This window comes from Phyllostomus hastatus, unplaced genomic scaffold (assembly GCF_019186645.2).
Source record: "Phyllostomus hastatus isolate PE091 unplaced genomic scaffold, TTU_PhHast_1.1 phas_scaffold_129, whole genome shotgun sequence".
In the NCBI taxonomy this organism is placed as follows: domain Eukaryota; kingdom Metazoa; phylum Chordata; class Mammalia; order Chiroptera; family Phyllostomidae; genus Phyllostomus; species Phyllostomus hastatus.
In genome coordinates, this window is record NW_025334009.1 from 3757941 (window position 1) to 3773578 (window position 15638).

The 15638-nt window shown below is 62.5% G+C and overlaps 1 protein-coding gene across 2 annotated transcripts in view; it reads right to left on the reverse strand.

Annotated features, from left to right (window-relative positions):
• Positions 1-690: 690 nt before the first annotated feature.
• Positions 691-15638, reverse strand: part of MAPKAPK3 (MAPK activated protein kinase 3) — a 28643-nt gene continuing 13695 nt past the window's right edge. For both annotated transcript variants that reach the window (XM_045857438.1, XM_045857439.1), the window contains exons 3-11: positions 8682-8821; positions 7491-7555; positions 6930-7009; positions 5141-5264; positions 3841-3916; positions 3387-3511; positions 2870-2955; positions 2508-2588; positions 691-1757 (exon numbers count right to left, since the gene is read on the reverse strand). In XM_045857438.1, coding sequence (XP_045713394.1) covers positions 1605-1757; positions 2508-2588; positions 2870-2955; positions 3387-3511; positions 3841-3916; positions 5141-5264; positions 6930-7009; positions 7491-7555; positions 8682-8821 — 930 coding nt within the window. In that variant the 3' untranslated portion in view covers positions 691-1604. The remainder of the gene's footprint in view (positions 1758-2507; positions 2589-2869; positions 2956-3386; positions 3512-3840; positions 3917-5140; positions 5265-6929; positions 7010-7490; positions 7556-8681; positions 8822-15638) is intronic.

Here is a 15638-nt window from a genome sequence, read left to right on the forward strand (position 1 = left end):
TCTCCAGTGTCCCGCCCCCTCCCCTCCCCTCCCCAACATTCTCGCTGCCAAATGAAATCTGGCAGCTTCTGAAAATAGCTCAGCGCTGCAGCAGGCACCGTGCCTGCCCTTCAGCAGGCTGGCACACAGCTGGGGGTGGCCACCGTGGGAAGACGCTGGCACACGCAGGGCTGGGGATCGGCCTCACACACACTGTGCCGGGTGGCACAGGGCTGGGGACACGGGGCAGCTGCCACCCCTCCGCTCTTCTGACCTGACCACGCCTGGAGCGGCCCCAGTGGCGCTGGAGCCAGCCCGAGGCACCCTCCCCAGCAGGGCTGAAATCACCAGTGGGCATGAGCGGCTGCCCTGGGCCACTTTTGTCCACTCATATAGACAAAGAAAAACGCAGGAACCGGGGGAAAATGCCAAAATGGTGTTTATTAGCAGGGTTGCCCTATGTGACGTGGTCTGGGGTTTCCCGGCCGGGAAGCAGGCCGGGAGGCAGGCACTTGTCGCCCCGTCTGGGGCAGCGCGGGGCCGGCGCGGGCCGGGTGAGCCCGGACTGGCAGGGAGGAGCGCCGTCCACTCCCGCTCAGGCTAGGCGCAGACTTTCAAAGCGCCACTCAGCAGCCCTCCACGGCCTCGGGTCTGATCCGGAGCACACATAGAGACCCCTGATGAACAGGGAGCCTCTTGGTCCTGCCCCCCCCCCGCTATCCCCTCTCACGGAAGCACCCAGGAGTCCACTGGGGCAGGGTGGAGAACCAACCGTTATGGAGAGGGGCTCTCCTGCCTGGCATGCCGTGGCAGGTGGAGAGGTGGAGGCAGAGAAACTGTACCAGTTTTTGTCACAGTGACATTTTCCAAAGTAGAAAAGCATTAAAAATACCTCCCACCCTCCGTTGAGATGAGGCCACTCTTTGGGTTGGGGCTAGTAACGGAGGGTGGGGCCCAGGGAGTGGGGAGGAGGAGCTCCAAGGGCTGGCGGGTCCTGTGGGATGGGGTTGCAGCAAGATAGGGCTGGACCACCCAGGGAGACAGACAGACTGACCCTGTGGCCTCTGGGAGGCCAAAGAGGCTGAGACTGAGAAGGGGAAGTGGTGGGAGAAAGACCGGCCTCCCCAGAAGGCAAAGGCGGAGGACCCTCAACTGCCCCTTCTCCCTCCCCTGCTCGCTCACTCAGCATTCACAGACAGCAACTCTGTCCCTGGTCACCATGGCAACCAATGGCCCGCTGCCTTTCCCAAGGCCAGGCCCATCAGCCCACACCGCAGGGGGGTGTCTTCATGGAAGGAGGGAAGCCCAGCTGCAACCGCAGGTGCCCTGCAAGTCCAAGGCCACACCCAGGTCGGGGCAGAGCCGGGGCTCTCAGGCCCCCCTGGGCACAGGCACCGCGGACTCCGCAGGCAGCACCCCAGCCCCAGGCACCGCCCCCTCTACGGCCCGAGCCTGGACTGGGGCTCTAAGGAGGCTTGGGGTCACAGCCCTCCATCCTGAAGTTGTAAGTGACAGATTAAAACACAATAAAATAGTTCTCTTGTTTAAAAAAAAAGCGGCCCTGGGCCCTCTGGGGCAGGGCCTCGGTCCACTGCAGTCCGTCCCCCAGGCAGGCGGCCCGGGCACTACTGGTTGTTGCAGCCCTGCGAGGCGAAGGAGCCGCCGGCCTGCTTCTTCCTCCGCTTGTTGAGGAGCCGGTTGTTGGAGGCCTTCAGGTCCTTGATCTTCACCTGGTCGTAGTCCACTCGCATGGTGGCCAGGGCGCTGGTCATCTCCTCCTGGGGGCAGATGTCAGGACGTGGGGACCTCAACAGCCATCACCCACCCGCCTGGGCAGCCCCTCCATAACATCAGTGGCAGCAACGGCTACCTCTGTCTGTGGCCCGCATACCCACTGTGTGCCCAGCACACCCACTGTGTGCCCAGCACTGACCCGCCCATCTGCACCACACAATCCTTGGTGGCAGGCACCGTGCTGATCCTCCAAGGCATAGGAAGTGCCTTAATGACTCCCTGGGACCACACCAGGATAACCAGAACAGGAACCTGGAGCGGTGCCGCCTACTCAGAACCACAAGGCCCGCAGGGGGCGCTATCTTACTGGGCACGCCGGGCACTGGAGCCTGAAGACTGTGCCCTGGGAGTCTTAGGGCTCAGAGCAGCTGCCCCACACGCTCAAACTCGGCCTCTGCTGAGTCTGGAGCCAGGCCGAGCCCCTCCCAAGTGCTGTAGATTATAAGATGGGTTCTGGCCAGAGCTTGGGTCCAAAGGCCTTTCACTGAGCCCCGGGCCCAAAGCCCCCTCCATTGACGGAGTGAGCCGGGAGCGCCGCCCCGAGGGGGGCAGGGCAGCTCAAGGCTGCACACGCCACGGCGGGCCCCCTGGTGCCATCAGAGATGGTCAGAGATGCCCTGTGCTCCAGGCATGGGGCAGGAGCCGAAGACCCAGACTCCGGCTGGCCACCATCCTGGAGTCCCGTTCTCCAAAGCCCTGGAACCTACGGGGAAACCGAGGCCGAGTCCACCCACCTTAACGTCGTCCCAGTGGTCTTTGTCCTCCTGCAGCACTCGGGCCGTGTGCAGCGGCGTCTGTGGCACCACCGTGGATTGCTGCAAGGAGCCCCGAGCCCATGGGTCAGGGCCTGCCCGCACCTGGGACCTCACTGGCTCCCTCCCCACACCCCTTCTCAGGTCTCTGATGGGGAAACTGAGGCCCAGGGAGGTGAAGGAGCCTGACTGGAACAGCGGGAAAGCGCAGTTGGGGGGGGGGGGCACTACCACACATCCGTGGCCCGCGCCCAGGCCTCCTGAGCCGCCGCCCTCCCGCCCTTGCCACCCTGGCCGCCACTCTGGCCACCACCCTGGCTGCCACAGGCCCAGGCAGTGCTCACGTTGATCCAGGGATGGTTCATGAACTGTGCGATGCTCAGCCGCTCTGTGGGGTCCGTCTTCAGCAGCAGGCGGATCAGCTGCTTGGCTGGGGACGGGAGGTGGGGTGAGGTGGTGGAGTTCCCCCGAAGCCTGCTCCACGCCCCCTCCCCGCCCCCACTCTGCACGTGCTCCCAGATTCCCAGCCCACAGGAATAGCGAGCTAATAACTGCCAGCGTCCGGGGTCATCTGTCAAGCAGCAGCGACCAGCTGACGGGGCAGGCTTGTCTGTGGGCCCCGCAAGGGAAATAGGAGCGAGGCCCAGCAGTTAGAGGAAGTGTCGAGGAGGCAGATTTTGAGCCGATTTGACAGAGAGAGAAACTGAAGTTCAAAGAAGTCTGGCGACTCGCCCGGGGCCACACAGCGGGGCTGGGCGGGGGGGGGGGGGGGCAGCGCCTCCTGCACACAGGCCGGCTGGCACCAAAGCGGCGTCTCCCCGGACGAGGGCCGACGGGGTCCAGGGCAGAGCGGTCCCTCACCGTCCTCGGACACGTCCGACCACTCGGGGTTGGGGAAGCCGTACTGGCCGAGGCGGATCCTCCTCTTCATCCCCGGGGAGATGGCCTGGCCAGTGTTGGAGTAGAAGGGCGGGAAGCCGCACAGGCTGGGGGAGAGCGGAGGGCATTGGGCGCAGGCGTGGGGCAGGGGCAGGGCCAGGGCCCTTTCTCCTCCCCCAGCCCCCACCTGGGGGCCTGGGGGGACGGGCGGCCAGACATCACCTGTGCCCCCAGCCCTCTGCCCCCGGCCCCAGGCTCTTCCCAGCCCCCTGCCCTTGTACGGGGAGGCCTTCGGGAGGCCTTGCAGGCGGGGTGCCCCGAGACCAGAAGGGAAAGGCAGCCTGCTGCGTGAAGAGAGTGACCCGCTCGGGGCTCAGCGAGGGCGTGTGGCACTGAGGTACCTGGGGTGGGGGCGCACAGGAAGTCCAGTACTCACAGGATGTACATGATGACACCCAGGGACCACATGTCACACGACTTGTCATACTTCTCTGGACCCAGGACCTCAGGAGCTACCAGAGCAGAGGGCATGGGGTGGGGGGACGGCTCTCAGCTCCAAGGGTCTCGGAGCCCAGGCGGGAGCCTGAAGCCTGGGCGAAGTGGGGAGCAGGCACCCAGACTGGGGGGCAGGGCAGAGCCGACTGGTGTCTGGCACCTTCTGGGAAGGCAGCATGAGTGCGAAACGGTGGGGGGGGCGGGGAGGCAAACAGCTCCCAGAAAAAATTAACCCGCACTGAGGCTGCGCTGTGAGAACGACAGTCTCCTCGGGCGGGCTCAGCCTTGGTGAGGGTGGGGGGTTGGGGGAGAGAGGGCCACTCTGGGGCTTGCTGAGGTCCTGCCATAGGTGAAGGGGCCACCAGCTGTCCTGTGTCCCTTGCCCCCTGAACAGACAGGGCAAGGAGGGGCTGGGGGCGGAGCTGTGGGCTCCACTGCCACCTTGGCTACCATCCCACGGGACCTTGGTCTTCCCGGGAGGACAATGCACGGGGCAGGCCAGAAGGGTTTTCTGAGTTAAAATCCTGCAAAATACGTCCTGCTGAACAGAGAGTGCCACGGTGTCGGGGCTTCCCGCCCCTTCAGCAGCTGTCTGGGAAGGCCTCGCTGAGGGGGAGCCCTTGGTGAAGGGGGGCGTTCCCCGGCTCTTGGGCCGGGCACTGTCCGAGGGGACTTTTCCAGGTCTGGGGCTTCCGGCTCACAGGGGAGCGAGGAACTTCTTCAGGAGCGTGAGCGTGCGCTCACCCCAGGCCCTCCCTACCCACGCCCTGGCCTGAGGGACCCTCTCCAGGGAGACAGTCCGCTGCTGCCCCTGTCCCTCTCCTGGCTGCTGCCCCGGTCCCTCTCCGGTAGGAGGAAAGGCCCGCCCACTTTCTGAATACGAATCCCAGGAAGATAAGAACCGGGGAAGGAGAAAAACCGCCGCAGCTGGGCTGCGTCCGGAGCTGGTGGCAGCCTTTTATCGAGTATATATTTAGAGCTGCTGTGATGTCATTCTGCTCACAGGCCACAGCCAGAATTTTCCTGGATCTATTTTCAAAAGCAGAAGCTGAAATTTGGGAGAATAATTTTTTTGCAGCCTCCGGAGCCCCCCACCCCATCACTGCCTCCGTGCAGGCAGAATCCCCTCCCTCCTTGCGGGATTTAACCCTCTGCCTTCTGCAGCCCTCCGGCTGCCCCAGAGCAAGCACTGCAGGGCTCTGTGGGGGGTGGGAGGTACCCGGCCTGTCCCCAGCACTCACCCACATAGTAGGGAGTGTAGCAGGGTGTCTGCAGGGCATTCTGGGTGGTCTCCTTGGCAAAGCCAAAGTCGGTGAGCTTGAGCACCGCGTCTTTCTCCTTGGACGTGTAGAGCAGGTTTTCAGGCTGGGCCGGGGAGAGCAAACGTCAGTCTGGAGTCGGGCACCAGGTGGGGGCAGAGTCCCAAGGTGACCTTCAGCCACACTTCCTCCCTCTCTGACTCGAATCAAAACGATGCAGGAGGAACCAGTCCATCTGCTGAAAAAGACCTGGGCCTTTGTCTCCAACAGCGTGGGAGAAGTATAGAAAAGACCGAGGTGGCTGGGAGGTAAGACCCCTTTCACAGAGGGAAAACAGAGGCAAGAGTTCAAAGTTGTAAAGCACCAAGTGCCACAGAGAGCCCGGGGACAGGAACTTCTGAGCCTGCGTTGGTGGTGCTCCGTGAAATGCTAAGTGAGGGTCTGGGGGGAGACGGGGTGCTCACGAGAGGTGAGCAGGGTGCTCAGCGCTGCCAAGCACAGGTCCTGTACCCGGCCCCCGAATGAGCCAGCAGGGCTGCCCCACCTGAGGACGCTCAGCAAGGAGGCCCCCGCTGCTTAGGCCCCTGGAGCTGCCCACAGACAGTTCTTCCCAGTTGCAGAGCACAGAGGGGATGAAGGGATGAGGGCAGTGGGGAGGTCTGCCTGGAGGAGGCAGCCCTGAAGCTGGTGTTTAATGAATGGGTAGGAGCCAGGCCCGTGGAGAAGTGCAGAAGGACAGGGTGTTGGCCGAAGTCCCAGAGTGGAGCGACCTTGGATCGGGATAAAAACAGGGCAGCGGGTTTTGCCTACACAAGGGAACCTCCCCTGCTGAAGGTTTTCCTCCCCTTGGGGAAAAAGGAAGCCAGGGCCCAAACAAAGCCGAAGCCGGGGTTCAGCAGGGGAGTGTGCCACAGCTGCACCTGCCTCCAGGATGCGAGAGCTGTGCGGCTGGCAGGGCCCGGCCCGGGGAAGGCCCTGATGCGGCAGCTGGCCCCGCAGCTCCTCGGCCCAGTCCCGGGAGGAAACAAGCCTTAGGAGGCCGCGCTGCTGGCCCGGGCGCAGGGCCCAGGACTCGCGGGTTTCGCTCCAATGGTGGCTGGCACCTGCGCGCATACGCAGGGCCGTCTCCGCCTGCCTTTCTTCAGGAGGAACCTGACAACCCCTAAGGTCCTGTCCGCCCCAGCAGGAAGCTGGGAGAGCAGGGCTCCAGCGCCCACCACGGCCGCGAAGTCCACCCACGGGAACAGCGAGCAGGCCTAACCTATGGAAGCTACGAAGCTACGGCTGGCACCTCACAGAAGTGTCCCCAACAGCGTCAGGCAGCCCCTGCCCGAGGCCCAGCCCTTCGTGTGCTCCCAAAATTCCTTGCTGAGGGAACAAATGAATGAGTGAACCCTAGGGTGGCAACTTCGTGGCCTTGGGCAAGACACTTAAACTCTCTCTGAGCCTCGGTTTTCTCATCTGTCGGATGGGCACTGGCAGCTAACCTCGCAGGGTTAGGGGAGAGTTAAATGGGATGCCTGCCAGGGCCCCCTGGCCTGCAGTAGGCACTCAGCCGTGCTTGCGGCTGCTGGTGTCATTGTGTTCAAAGGAGTCGAGGAGAGAGACCCCTGTGGCCAGGGCAGAATGAGCACGCCAGAGGCAGGGAAGGGGCTGAGTAGACCCCAGTCCGGGCCAGCAAGCAGAGGCCCCCGCCTACCCGGTGCTGGGAGCCACGGGGGTGCAGATCCCACTTCTCTGCCCGGTCCCAGCCCGGGGCCCGAAGCCTCACCTTGACGTCTCGGTGGGCGATGTTATGGCTGTGCAGGAACTGGATGGCCGTGCCAATGTCACGCATGATCTCTGCAGCTTCTGCGGTCACAGCAGAGGGGGGAGTGATGCCAGTCAGAGGTCAGGTGGCCTGGGATGCCCCCCCTACTCCCTGGGGTGCCCCCCCCACTCCCCCCAGGGCCAGCACAAGATGGCGGCAGCACTCCTGCAACCCAGGACCCCCATTCCATACGCCTGCCCCAGGCGCCCCGATTTCCTCTGAGGATGCCCCGCCCACCTACACCTCTTCCCTCGGGCCTGGGCTGCCTCTCCCCGGCTCAGCTGCTGGCCGGTGCCAGAAGCTCTGGGGCCTCTCCTCCCAAGGCCACAGACAGCCCCTCTCCAACAAGGTGTCACAGACCCACGGAACTCCTTGGGGTAGGGGCGCTCTGTCTCAGCCTCTCTAGGTCAGCTGGGGAGACCACGGTCCAGAGAGGAGCAGGGCCTTGCCCAGCAACACACAGCAACTCACTGGGGTCCGTCTGAGTCCGAACCACCCACTGACCCAGCTGCGCGCATGTACCTCTCTCAGTGAAAGCCTGGTCGCCCCGCTCCTGAATCCTGCTGAACAGCTCCCCACCTTCCATGCTACAAGAAAAGGGGGCTGTAAGCAGGGGAGGGAGGCTGGGCGTCAGCCCGCCCCACCCTGCCCCGAATCAGGGGCCCGGGCCCTGCTGCTCGTCCCCTGGGAACAGTCCCTGCCAGCTCCCTGTGCCCAGACGGCCTGGAGCGTGGTGGCCTATCTGGCCTATCTGGCCTATCTGCCTGGTCGGACTGAGCTCTCAGAACTAGGGAGGGCGGTGTCTTTCCACTGGCACTACCCCCACCCCCACATGCGTCTCAGTTTCCCCCAAATGAGGGATGTCAGTTATCACCATGACCACTGTTTTCTGAGCACCTACTGTGTGCTGTGTCCTGGGCACACGCTTCATGAACACTGCTGTGTGACCCTGGGCTGGTCCCTTCACTTCTCTGTGCCTCAGCTACCTCTTTTGTAAAATGGGGACGATAGCACCAGCCCCACAGAGTCGGGAAGACCGAAGCAGCGATACACGTGGAGCACTTGGAACGGAGTCAAGTACAGGGTGAACGCACATTAAGGTCTTCCTCCACGTTTCACATGGGGGTTGGAGAGGTTCAGAGAGGTTAACAGCTGCCCGAGGTCACACAGCTAGGGGGGACAGAGCCAGGGTCTGAACCCCAAATCTGACTCAAGAGCTGCTAACCTGTAGGATAAAGTGGACCCCAAAGGCAGAGGGAGAGGAGCTGGAGGCCCAGACGTGGGCCCCAGGGTCTGAGGGAGGCCAGGGCTGAGCCACGGAGCTAGTGGGAGGAGCCCGGGGTGGAGGAGGCTGCACTGGGGCTGGAGCTGGGTCCTGCTTACCCAGCATCTGACGGGACCGTGAGTGCGCAAACCCGGCAAGAAGGAGAAAGCTGGGGGGACAGTGTGTCCCGCTCTTCCCCCCACCCCCACCCCCGCCCACATTCCTCTGACAGCTCGCCCAGCCCCTCCTGGCAGAGTGGAGAGCACCCCGGGGAGACCATCTTCCAGCCCAGTCCTCCCGCCCTGGAGTGTGATCTCCCGGGCCAGGGCCTGCCGCTGCCCCTCTGCTCCTCCTCCTCAGGGGCCAGGGGCCCTCCCGGGGCTGCTATCTGGGCAGACAGCGGCTGGAAGAACGGCAGGAGCCTGGGGACCGAGGGGGCGCCCCCGTACCACTCCATGACGATGAGGAGGCAGCGCTTGCTGTGGTGCATGTTCTCGTAGACGTCCAGGATGCGCACGATGTGGGGGCCGCCCGAGGCCTGCCAGTGGTGCTCCACCTCCTGCCGGGCCTTGGGGCTGTCGTACAGGAGCTGCGGGCAGGTCGGCACAGGACGTCAGGCTCGCGGCAGCCACCCTGGCGGTGCCACTGGCCTCACTTTGCAGAGGACGACGTGGAGGAAAGGGGCTGACGGCTCGGGAGGGTCCCGAGGCCAGAGAAGCCCCTCCTCCCTCCCTGGGGCAGCAAGTGAAGAGGAAATCGAGCGGGTTTTGAAGTCCAATCACACAACACCCGCCCGACCCCAGGCCAGGGGCCACGCTCCCTTGAGTCTGACTTTCACCATGGGAAGGCACAAGGACCGAGGACCCAGAAATAGACTCTGGGGGCAGAGAGGACCCCAGCTGAGGGCGATGACCACCTGGTAGGGAGAAGGCTGGGTTTGGGGCTAGCTAAGTTCCTCCAGTGACTCAGTGTGACCTCAGGCAAACATTCACAGCTCCAAGCCGCAGCCCACAACTCTGCCAAATGGAGTAAAAACAGGGTCATGTCCACAGGATGCACAATGGCCAGGCAGGGAGCAGGCGGGTGGCTCCGGGACCCTTGCTCAGGGGGACTCAGCCCTGGGCTGTGGCTGCCAAGCACAAGGCCCATCACCAGAAATGAGCACGGCCCTGGGGCGGCCCAGCTCAGAGCGGTGGGGGAGGGGAGGAGTAGACATGCAGCGAGAGGAAGCCCAGAACCGGGAGAGTAGGGACCAGCCGTCCCCGGGGGCCCTGCCACATTTGTTTTCTAGCTGAGCAGGGCTGGGGACCAGGGCAGGAAACCAGGGCTGGGATGCAGATCAGCGCCCTCTCGCTGGGCACACGCAGGACTTGGGGCCACCCCTGGCCTTGGTTTCCTCCTCTGCCAGTGCCCTATGTGGGGAAGGCTCTGGGCTGAGCTCCCTAGGCAAGGATAAACTGTTGTGGGGGGCGGGGAGGGGGAGGAAGGCAGTGGACTCTGGCTTTCGCTGCCCCCTTGGCTGTTCCTCCATCCCTGGAGCTGCTCGCTCACCCGCCCGCCCTCGCCCAGGAGTGCAGGGCGCTGGGCAAGCCCCCCCACCGGCTCCAGTGTCCCTGCTCCGCTCCCCAGCCTGGAAACCCAGAATCCCTGGCTCCCGCTGCCGTGTCCTCCCACAGAGCCCCTCGGTTTCCCACGCCCACACAGCTCCGGCTCACGGTGCTGGGCACAGATGCTCGGTCACCCCACTCGCCGCGTCAGCTTGGCCCCCGCTCTGTCCTGAGGTGGCTCCAGCTACAGGACTCAAGACACGCCATCCTCCCTCCCTGTTCTGTCTTCTCTGTATCCTTCGTTCACTCGGCCTCCTACCTGGCCTGACCCTGTCCTGTGGGGACCCCAGGCTGGCTCCTAAACCCCCTCCTCACTCTGCCCCACTTCTGGCACCTTCGCCCACGCCAAAGTCCCCTCTCTCCTCTCAGAACTCCCAAGCCCACAGCTGGAAGACTTCTGCTGTGGTCTTCGGCCCCACCTCTCCCGGCGCCCCTTCCCACCCCACCCCCTCCCTCATCCTCTCCTGGCTGACTCCTCCCCAGGTGCGCAGGGCTCGCCTTCCTTTCCCGCCTTATTCCCGCTTCCCCTGCCCCAAACCCTTCTGGTTCTGCCCGAAGAAGGAACGCACTGGTCCCAGACAAGCCGCACCCTCTCGAGTCCGTGCCTACGCCAGCACTCTTGCCCGGCTCCTGCTCTGTCGGCTCAACTCGAGCCTCCCTCTAGGCTGGAAGCAGAGTGAGGGCAGAGGCAGGTCGGGTGAAGCTGGGGGTCCCTGGCTGGGGCCTGGCTCCCGAGCAAAGGGGGTGGGGGGATGGGCTATGGAGGGAAGGAGCTGGGGGTAGGGGAGGGAGAGGAGGGGGGCATGGGGGGGCTGCAGCCTGTGCTGCACTGCGGTGGAGCTTCTCACCAGCTCCCATCCCACTCAGTCCGTGTTTAGGGGACCATTTTCCACACAACTGAGAACAGCCCTTCTCCAAGCACCAAGGCCCTGAGAGCAGGCACAGGGGCAGGGAGAGGGCTGGGCTGTCCCACTGGACCCCTGCGGCTGACTCTGAGTGTGGTCCCAAACCTCACAGAGCCTCGGTTTCCTCATCTTTCTTCCCCACAGCTAGAGTCTTCTTCTCTTCCAGGAATCCCTCCCAATGTCACCTCCTCTCAGAAGCCCTCCCTGACTGCCCTGTTTAAAGAGGGCCTCAAGAGACCCTCATTTTCTCTCCACCTTCTATTCTTCTTCCTTCATGTATATATGCTTCGCTTACTGAGTCCTGTTTTACACACAGGAAAATGCACAAACTCCAAGAGTGTGGCTCAGTGAGCCTGCCCCTCGCACTCGCCCCTGGAGCTCACACCCCACCAGGGCCAGACAGGAAGCTCTCCGGCTCTCCGGAAAGCTCCCTCTCCCTCCACTTCCCTCCTGAGTAGCGCTCACAGCCTGCAATCAGCTTGTCCTTTCTGATCACCCTAATCTCTCTCTCTCTCTCTCTCTCTCTCTCTCACACACACACACACACACACACACACACAGGCTGCACTTTCAACATGCCTGGCTGTTCTGAGCCCTTTATAAATATTAGAAGAAAGGGACTTCCTTATCCCCACTCCTTAGCTGAGAAACTGAGGCACAGAGAGAAGTAGTAACTGGTCCCAGATCACACAGCTCTTTCCCCAGCCGGGAGGCCTCCGCGCTGCTGGCTCCCTCATCGGACTGCGGCCCTGAAGGGCAGTGCCAGTCAGCCCGGCCCCCTCGGGGCCCCATTGGTGGGGTACAAGACCTGGCACGGAACACTGGCTCGGGTAATATTTATAGATTCAACGACCAAATCTGTAGACGGGGGTTGAGCTACTCGCTATGACAACAAACCTTCATAACGCATCCTGAGGACAGAGTGAGGGTAAACTGAGGCCGACTCGGGAAGGCTCAACCACTGAGAGACGTGACAAGCTGGCCGAACTCGCCCCCCACACACCTCGCCCACCCTCTCCGGGGAAGCAGACCCTACCTCTTCCTCTAAGGAGCCCGTCCTGACGGCTCCGGCCACAAGGCCATGCTACACCCTGGCTTCGTCCATGCAAGTACACGTGTCCACGCCACCCTCCATGAAAGACATCTCCCAGCAAAAGCCCCATCTTCCCCCTGGCTGGCGTAGCTCAGTGGATTGAGTGCGGGCTGCGAACCGAAGTGTCGCAGGTTTGATTCCCAGTCAGGGCACATGCCTGGGTTGCAGGCCACGGCCCCCAGCAACCGCACATTGATGTTTCTCTCTCTTTCTCCCTCTCTAAAAATAAATAAAATCTTTAAAAAAAAAAAAAAAAGCCCCATCCTCCCAGGCACGGGAAGCAGCACAGGATGAGGAGACAGGAGGCCTCGGTTCCACTCCTAGTCTCAGTGTGACCTTGGGATTGGGAATTTAAGAGTTGGAAAAGTTTAGTTTAAGGTAAATAGTTATAAGCCCAGCAAGTAACGTATATGTTAAAGCTTTTGTTTCAGAAGCTACAGAGAAGGCCCACCTGGCTGCTGGGAAAACAGCCCCCCCGGGGCACAAGTGCAGGCATCCAGGTGGTTGTGTTCCAGGGAGCGGCCGTCCCAGCACAGGACTGCTGCAGTTCCTTCTACCTGACCTCCACACCCCCTGAATTCCAAACCCCCCACCGCGCCTTGTTTATTCCCTGCTGTAAAGACCTTGGCCTGGAAAGAAAAGACAAGATGGTCTGTTAGGGTATGAACCCGCCATCTTCTCAGATCGCCCACCACCTGAATAAGGGACCATAAAGGTTCGATTGCTGTCATTGCTTATCGGGTTCGGCAGTGACAGGCAGCCTGAATGCCGGTGTCTTTTCCGGTTTCACTTGGGCCAGCCCTTTGCTTCTCGGGTCTCTGTTTCCCCAGTGCTAAGGCGCAGGGCTTGGGCTAGACTTGGGGGAAGGCAACGACAAGGGGGACCGCTGATCAGGGGCTCCTTGCAAAGTGCCTACTGTAGCCCCAACTCCCACATCCCTGCCCCCACGGCGTAGCTCCTGGGTCTCCCCAGACCCCATTTCCAGACGCTTGAACCCAAATGGGCACAACCAACATCCTGGTCCCCAGTCACACTTGGAAGAAAAGATGGGTGGCCTTCTGCCAACCCAGCAGACATGGCCCTCCTTTCACTCCCATCCTACATGCCCTGGGCTTCCCCAGGGGTCCGCCGAATCTCGAGGGTCTGTGGTGGCTCCTGGGCAGCCCCCTAGCTCCTGCTGGCGCCCACCAGGAGCCCCAACACACTCCGGAGACAGAACCCCAGCTTCTTCCTGAAGGAGGGGCTCCCGGCTGTACTTGGGGTGTGGACCCCAGGAAAGAGAGCTGAGCGTGGAAGGTGAGATGACGTGCCCTCGAACGTGGGACCCTGCTCCAGCCTTGCACTCTGATCAGGTGGCTTCCACCCCCCTCTCCCTGCACCGGCCTTTGCCAAACTCTCTCACCTGTCCCCGGGGCCTGCAGCCGGACGGCTGAGACCCCTACTTGCCCCACTGGACTATGGACCCCAGCAAAGGTTGAGGTCAGGGGGGCTGATGCCCCTCCAGTGTCACCAGGTGGAACGGGGGCCTCAGAACTGGCCAGGCTCCTCACGACCTCCCGCAGCACTCCGTCCTACCACGGACGGCGGTTACTGGGGCGGAGGAATCCTGGAGTCCACGTGGGGGCCAACAACAGCAGCATCGGACTGTTTGGAAAACAGCCGCAGGGTACTAAACACTCTTTCCTCCTGGATCTCACGGTAATGAAGCCTGGGCGCCACCCTGTGAGGCCAGCGGGGCGGGGACCATCGGCCCCAATTCACAGATGGAGGAGCGAGGCTCGGGAGGATGAGGTCATCGCCCTGGGGTCAGGGGCTGGAGGACGCAGGGCTGGAAGCATCCAGACAGCCCCTCCCCATGGGAAATGACAGGTGGGCGTGGCCCCGAGCCGAAGAGGCACTGCCCAAAAGTACCGCCTGCAAGACTCGGGAAACCGGTTCTGAGATAAATGTGCGCAGAGGTGCATGGGTGTGTGCACAAGCAGGGGAGTGTGGGGTGGCGGGGCGTGTGCTTGGGAACTCGGGTGCACGCAGGGGTAAAGGTGTGCACACAGGTGTGTACGGGTGTAGGGATGCGGGGCCTGCGTGAGTGTGTGGGCCATGGGTACGTATGTGTCTCCAGACTCTGCGCTGTTGACTCTGACCCCCAGAGAGTGGGACCCTTCTATCTGTCCTTGTATTCATCCGACATCTGCTGCTTCTCTAAAGTGCCTGGCAGAGAACTGGGCACAGAGAGGTGCCCCAGAAAGACTGGGGGTCTTGCTGTCACAACCCAGCCTGTGACAGCCTTGCCCAAGGGGTCACCACGTGCAGACCCCTCTGCCCAGACCTCCTCCTGCACTGAGGCCTCAGCCCTGCCACGTTGCCTGGAGCTATGGAAACACTGCCTGACTTCCTGGAGGACCCGAGCTGGGCTGCCTGCTGCAAAGCCACATCCTTGGGACCAGCCCCTGGCAGCCCTCTCCAGCCACCTGCCAGCCCAGGAGGGTCCACCGGCCAGGCCCACAGGCCCACCTACCTCCCCAGTGTCCACAGCGTCTCATCTGTCTCACACACAGAGGAGGCCCCAAGGCCACGGCCCGGTCCAGCAGCTTCCCCCATCCCCCCGCCCTGCCTCCAACCCCCACACTCCCAGCCACTCAACCAGCAGCCCCGGGCTGCTCTGTGGCCTCTGACGGAGCACCCACTCCTTCCGGGGGAAGAGAGCCAGGCCACAATCTCTCCCATCAGCGAGGCACTGGCAAATTAAGAACTATGAGCGCGGGGTTTCATGACAACCCACAGCCTACAACAAAGGGAACCGCCCGGAGGCTGGGACGGGCTCCTCTCGCGCCACTGTCGTCGTCGCCGCCGCCACCGCCGCCGCCCCGTGGGCCACTGCGAGTCCTCCCAGTTCATTCCCTGCCCGGCTCCTGGACCACGGGGTTTCAGGGAACTTCTATTCCACTTCTATTTAGAATGAAGACAAAGAGAAAATGTACCAGAAACCCACACCGGTTCATAACTGTAATCGGGCACGAGTTTAACTCTGATCTTCCTGGGAGTCTCGGCAAAGAAGCAAGTGGGCGGCTCTGCGGCGCGAGGAGCAGCACGTGCGGACTCACGGGACTCTTTCCCAGCCCCGCCCTTCAGGGCGTTTAGCAGTGGCTACCTAACGAGGGGAACGCCTTCCGTGATAATTCTGCACGAGATACAGCATCAAAGGGGCGTGTCTCCACCGGACCTTTGTCCGGAGGGAGTGCCACTGGGAGGACGTCTCCCGGACAGGTGCTTCCTTGGAATTCTAGCTTTGCTTTGGGCCAGAGGAGGCAGGGGAGAAAGGTGGGAGGGGCCGGCATGTCCCCGACACCTTCCCTCCCGCCTTGGGGGTCTCCTCCAAGCCTCAGGCAAGGACAGAGCTCCAGTGGGCATGCTCAAGGCCAATCACTCAAGCGTCAGCAGAACTGAACAGAATGCTATAGAAAAACAGAATACTATAGAAAAACAGGTATTTTCAATTCATATTCCTTTCAATGCAGGGAACCTCCGGTCTCTCCAGAGGGAGGTGAGGGAGGAACAAAAGCGCTGTGAACCCACCACACTCCCTCCTGGACGGGGGTTTTCACGTCCGTGGGCCCTGCTGGCTCCCAGGACCGTGGGTACTGGGAACTATCTTCCCATGGGGCTGCAGCTCTGGTTTTCTGAGGCACCACTGGACTAGCGGGATTCATCTTTCAGCCAGCTCCTGAGCGCTCCCTGCCCTGAGCTGTCAGGGCCGGCCAGTGGGCCCCTCGCCGGCTGCTCCGCTCACTCAGAGCAGAGGCC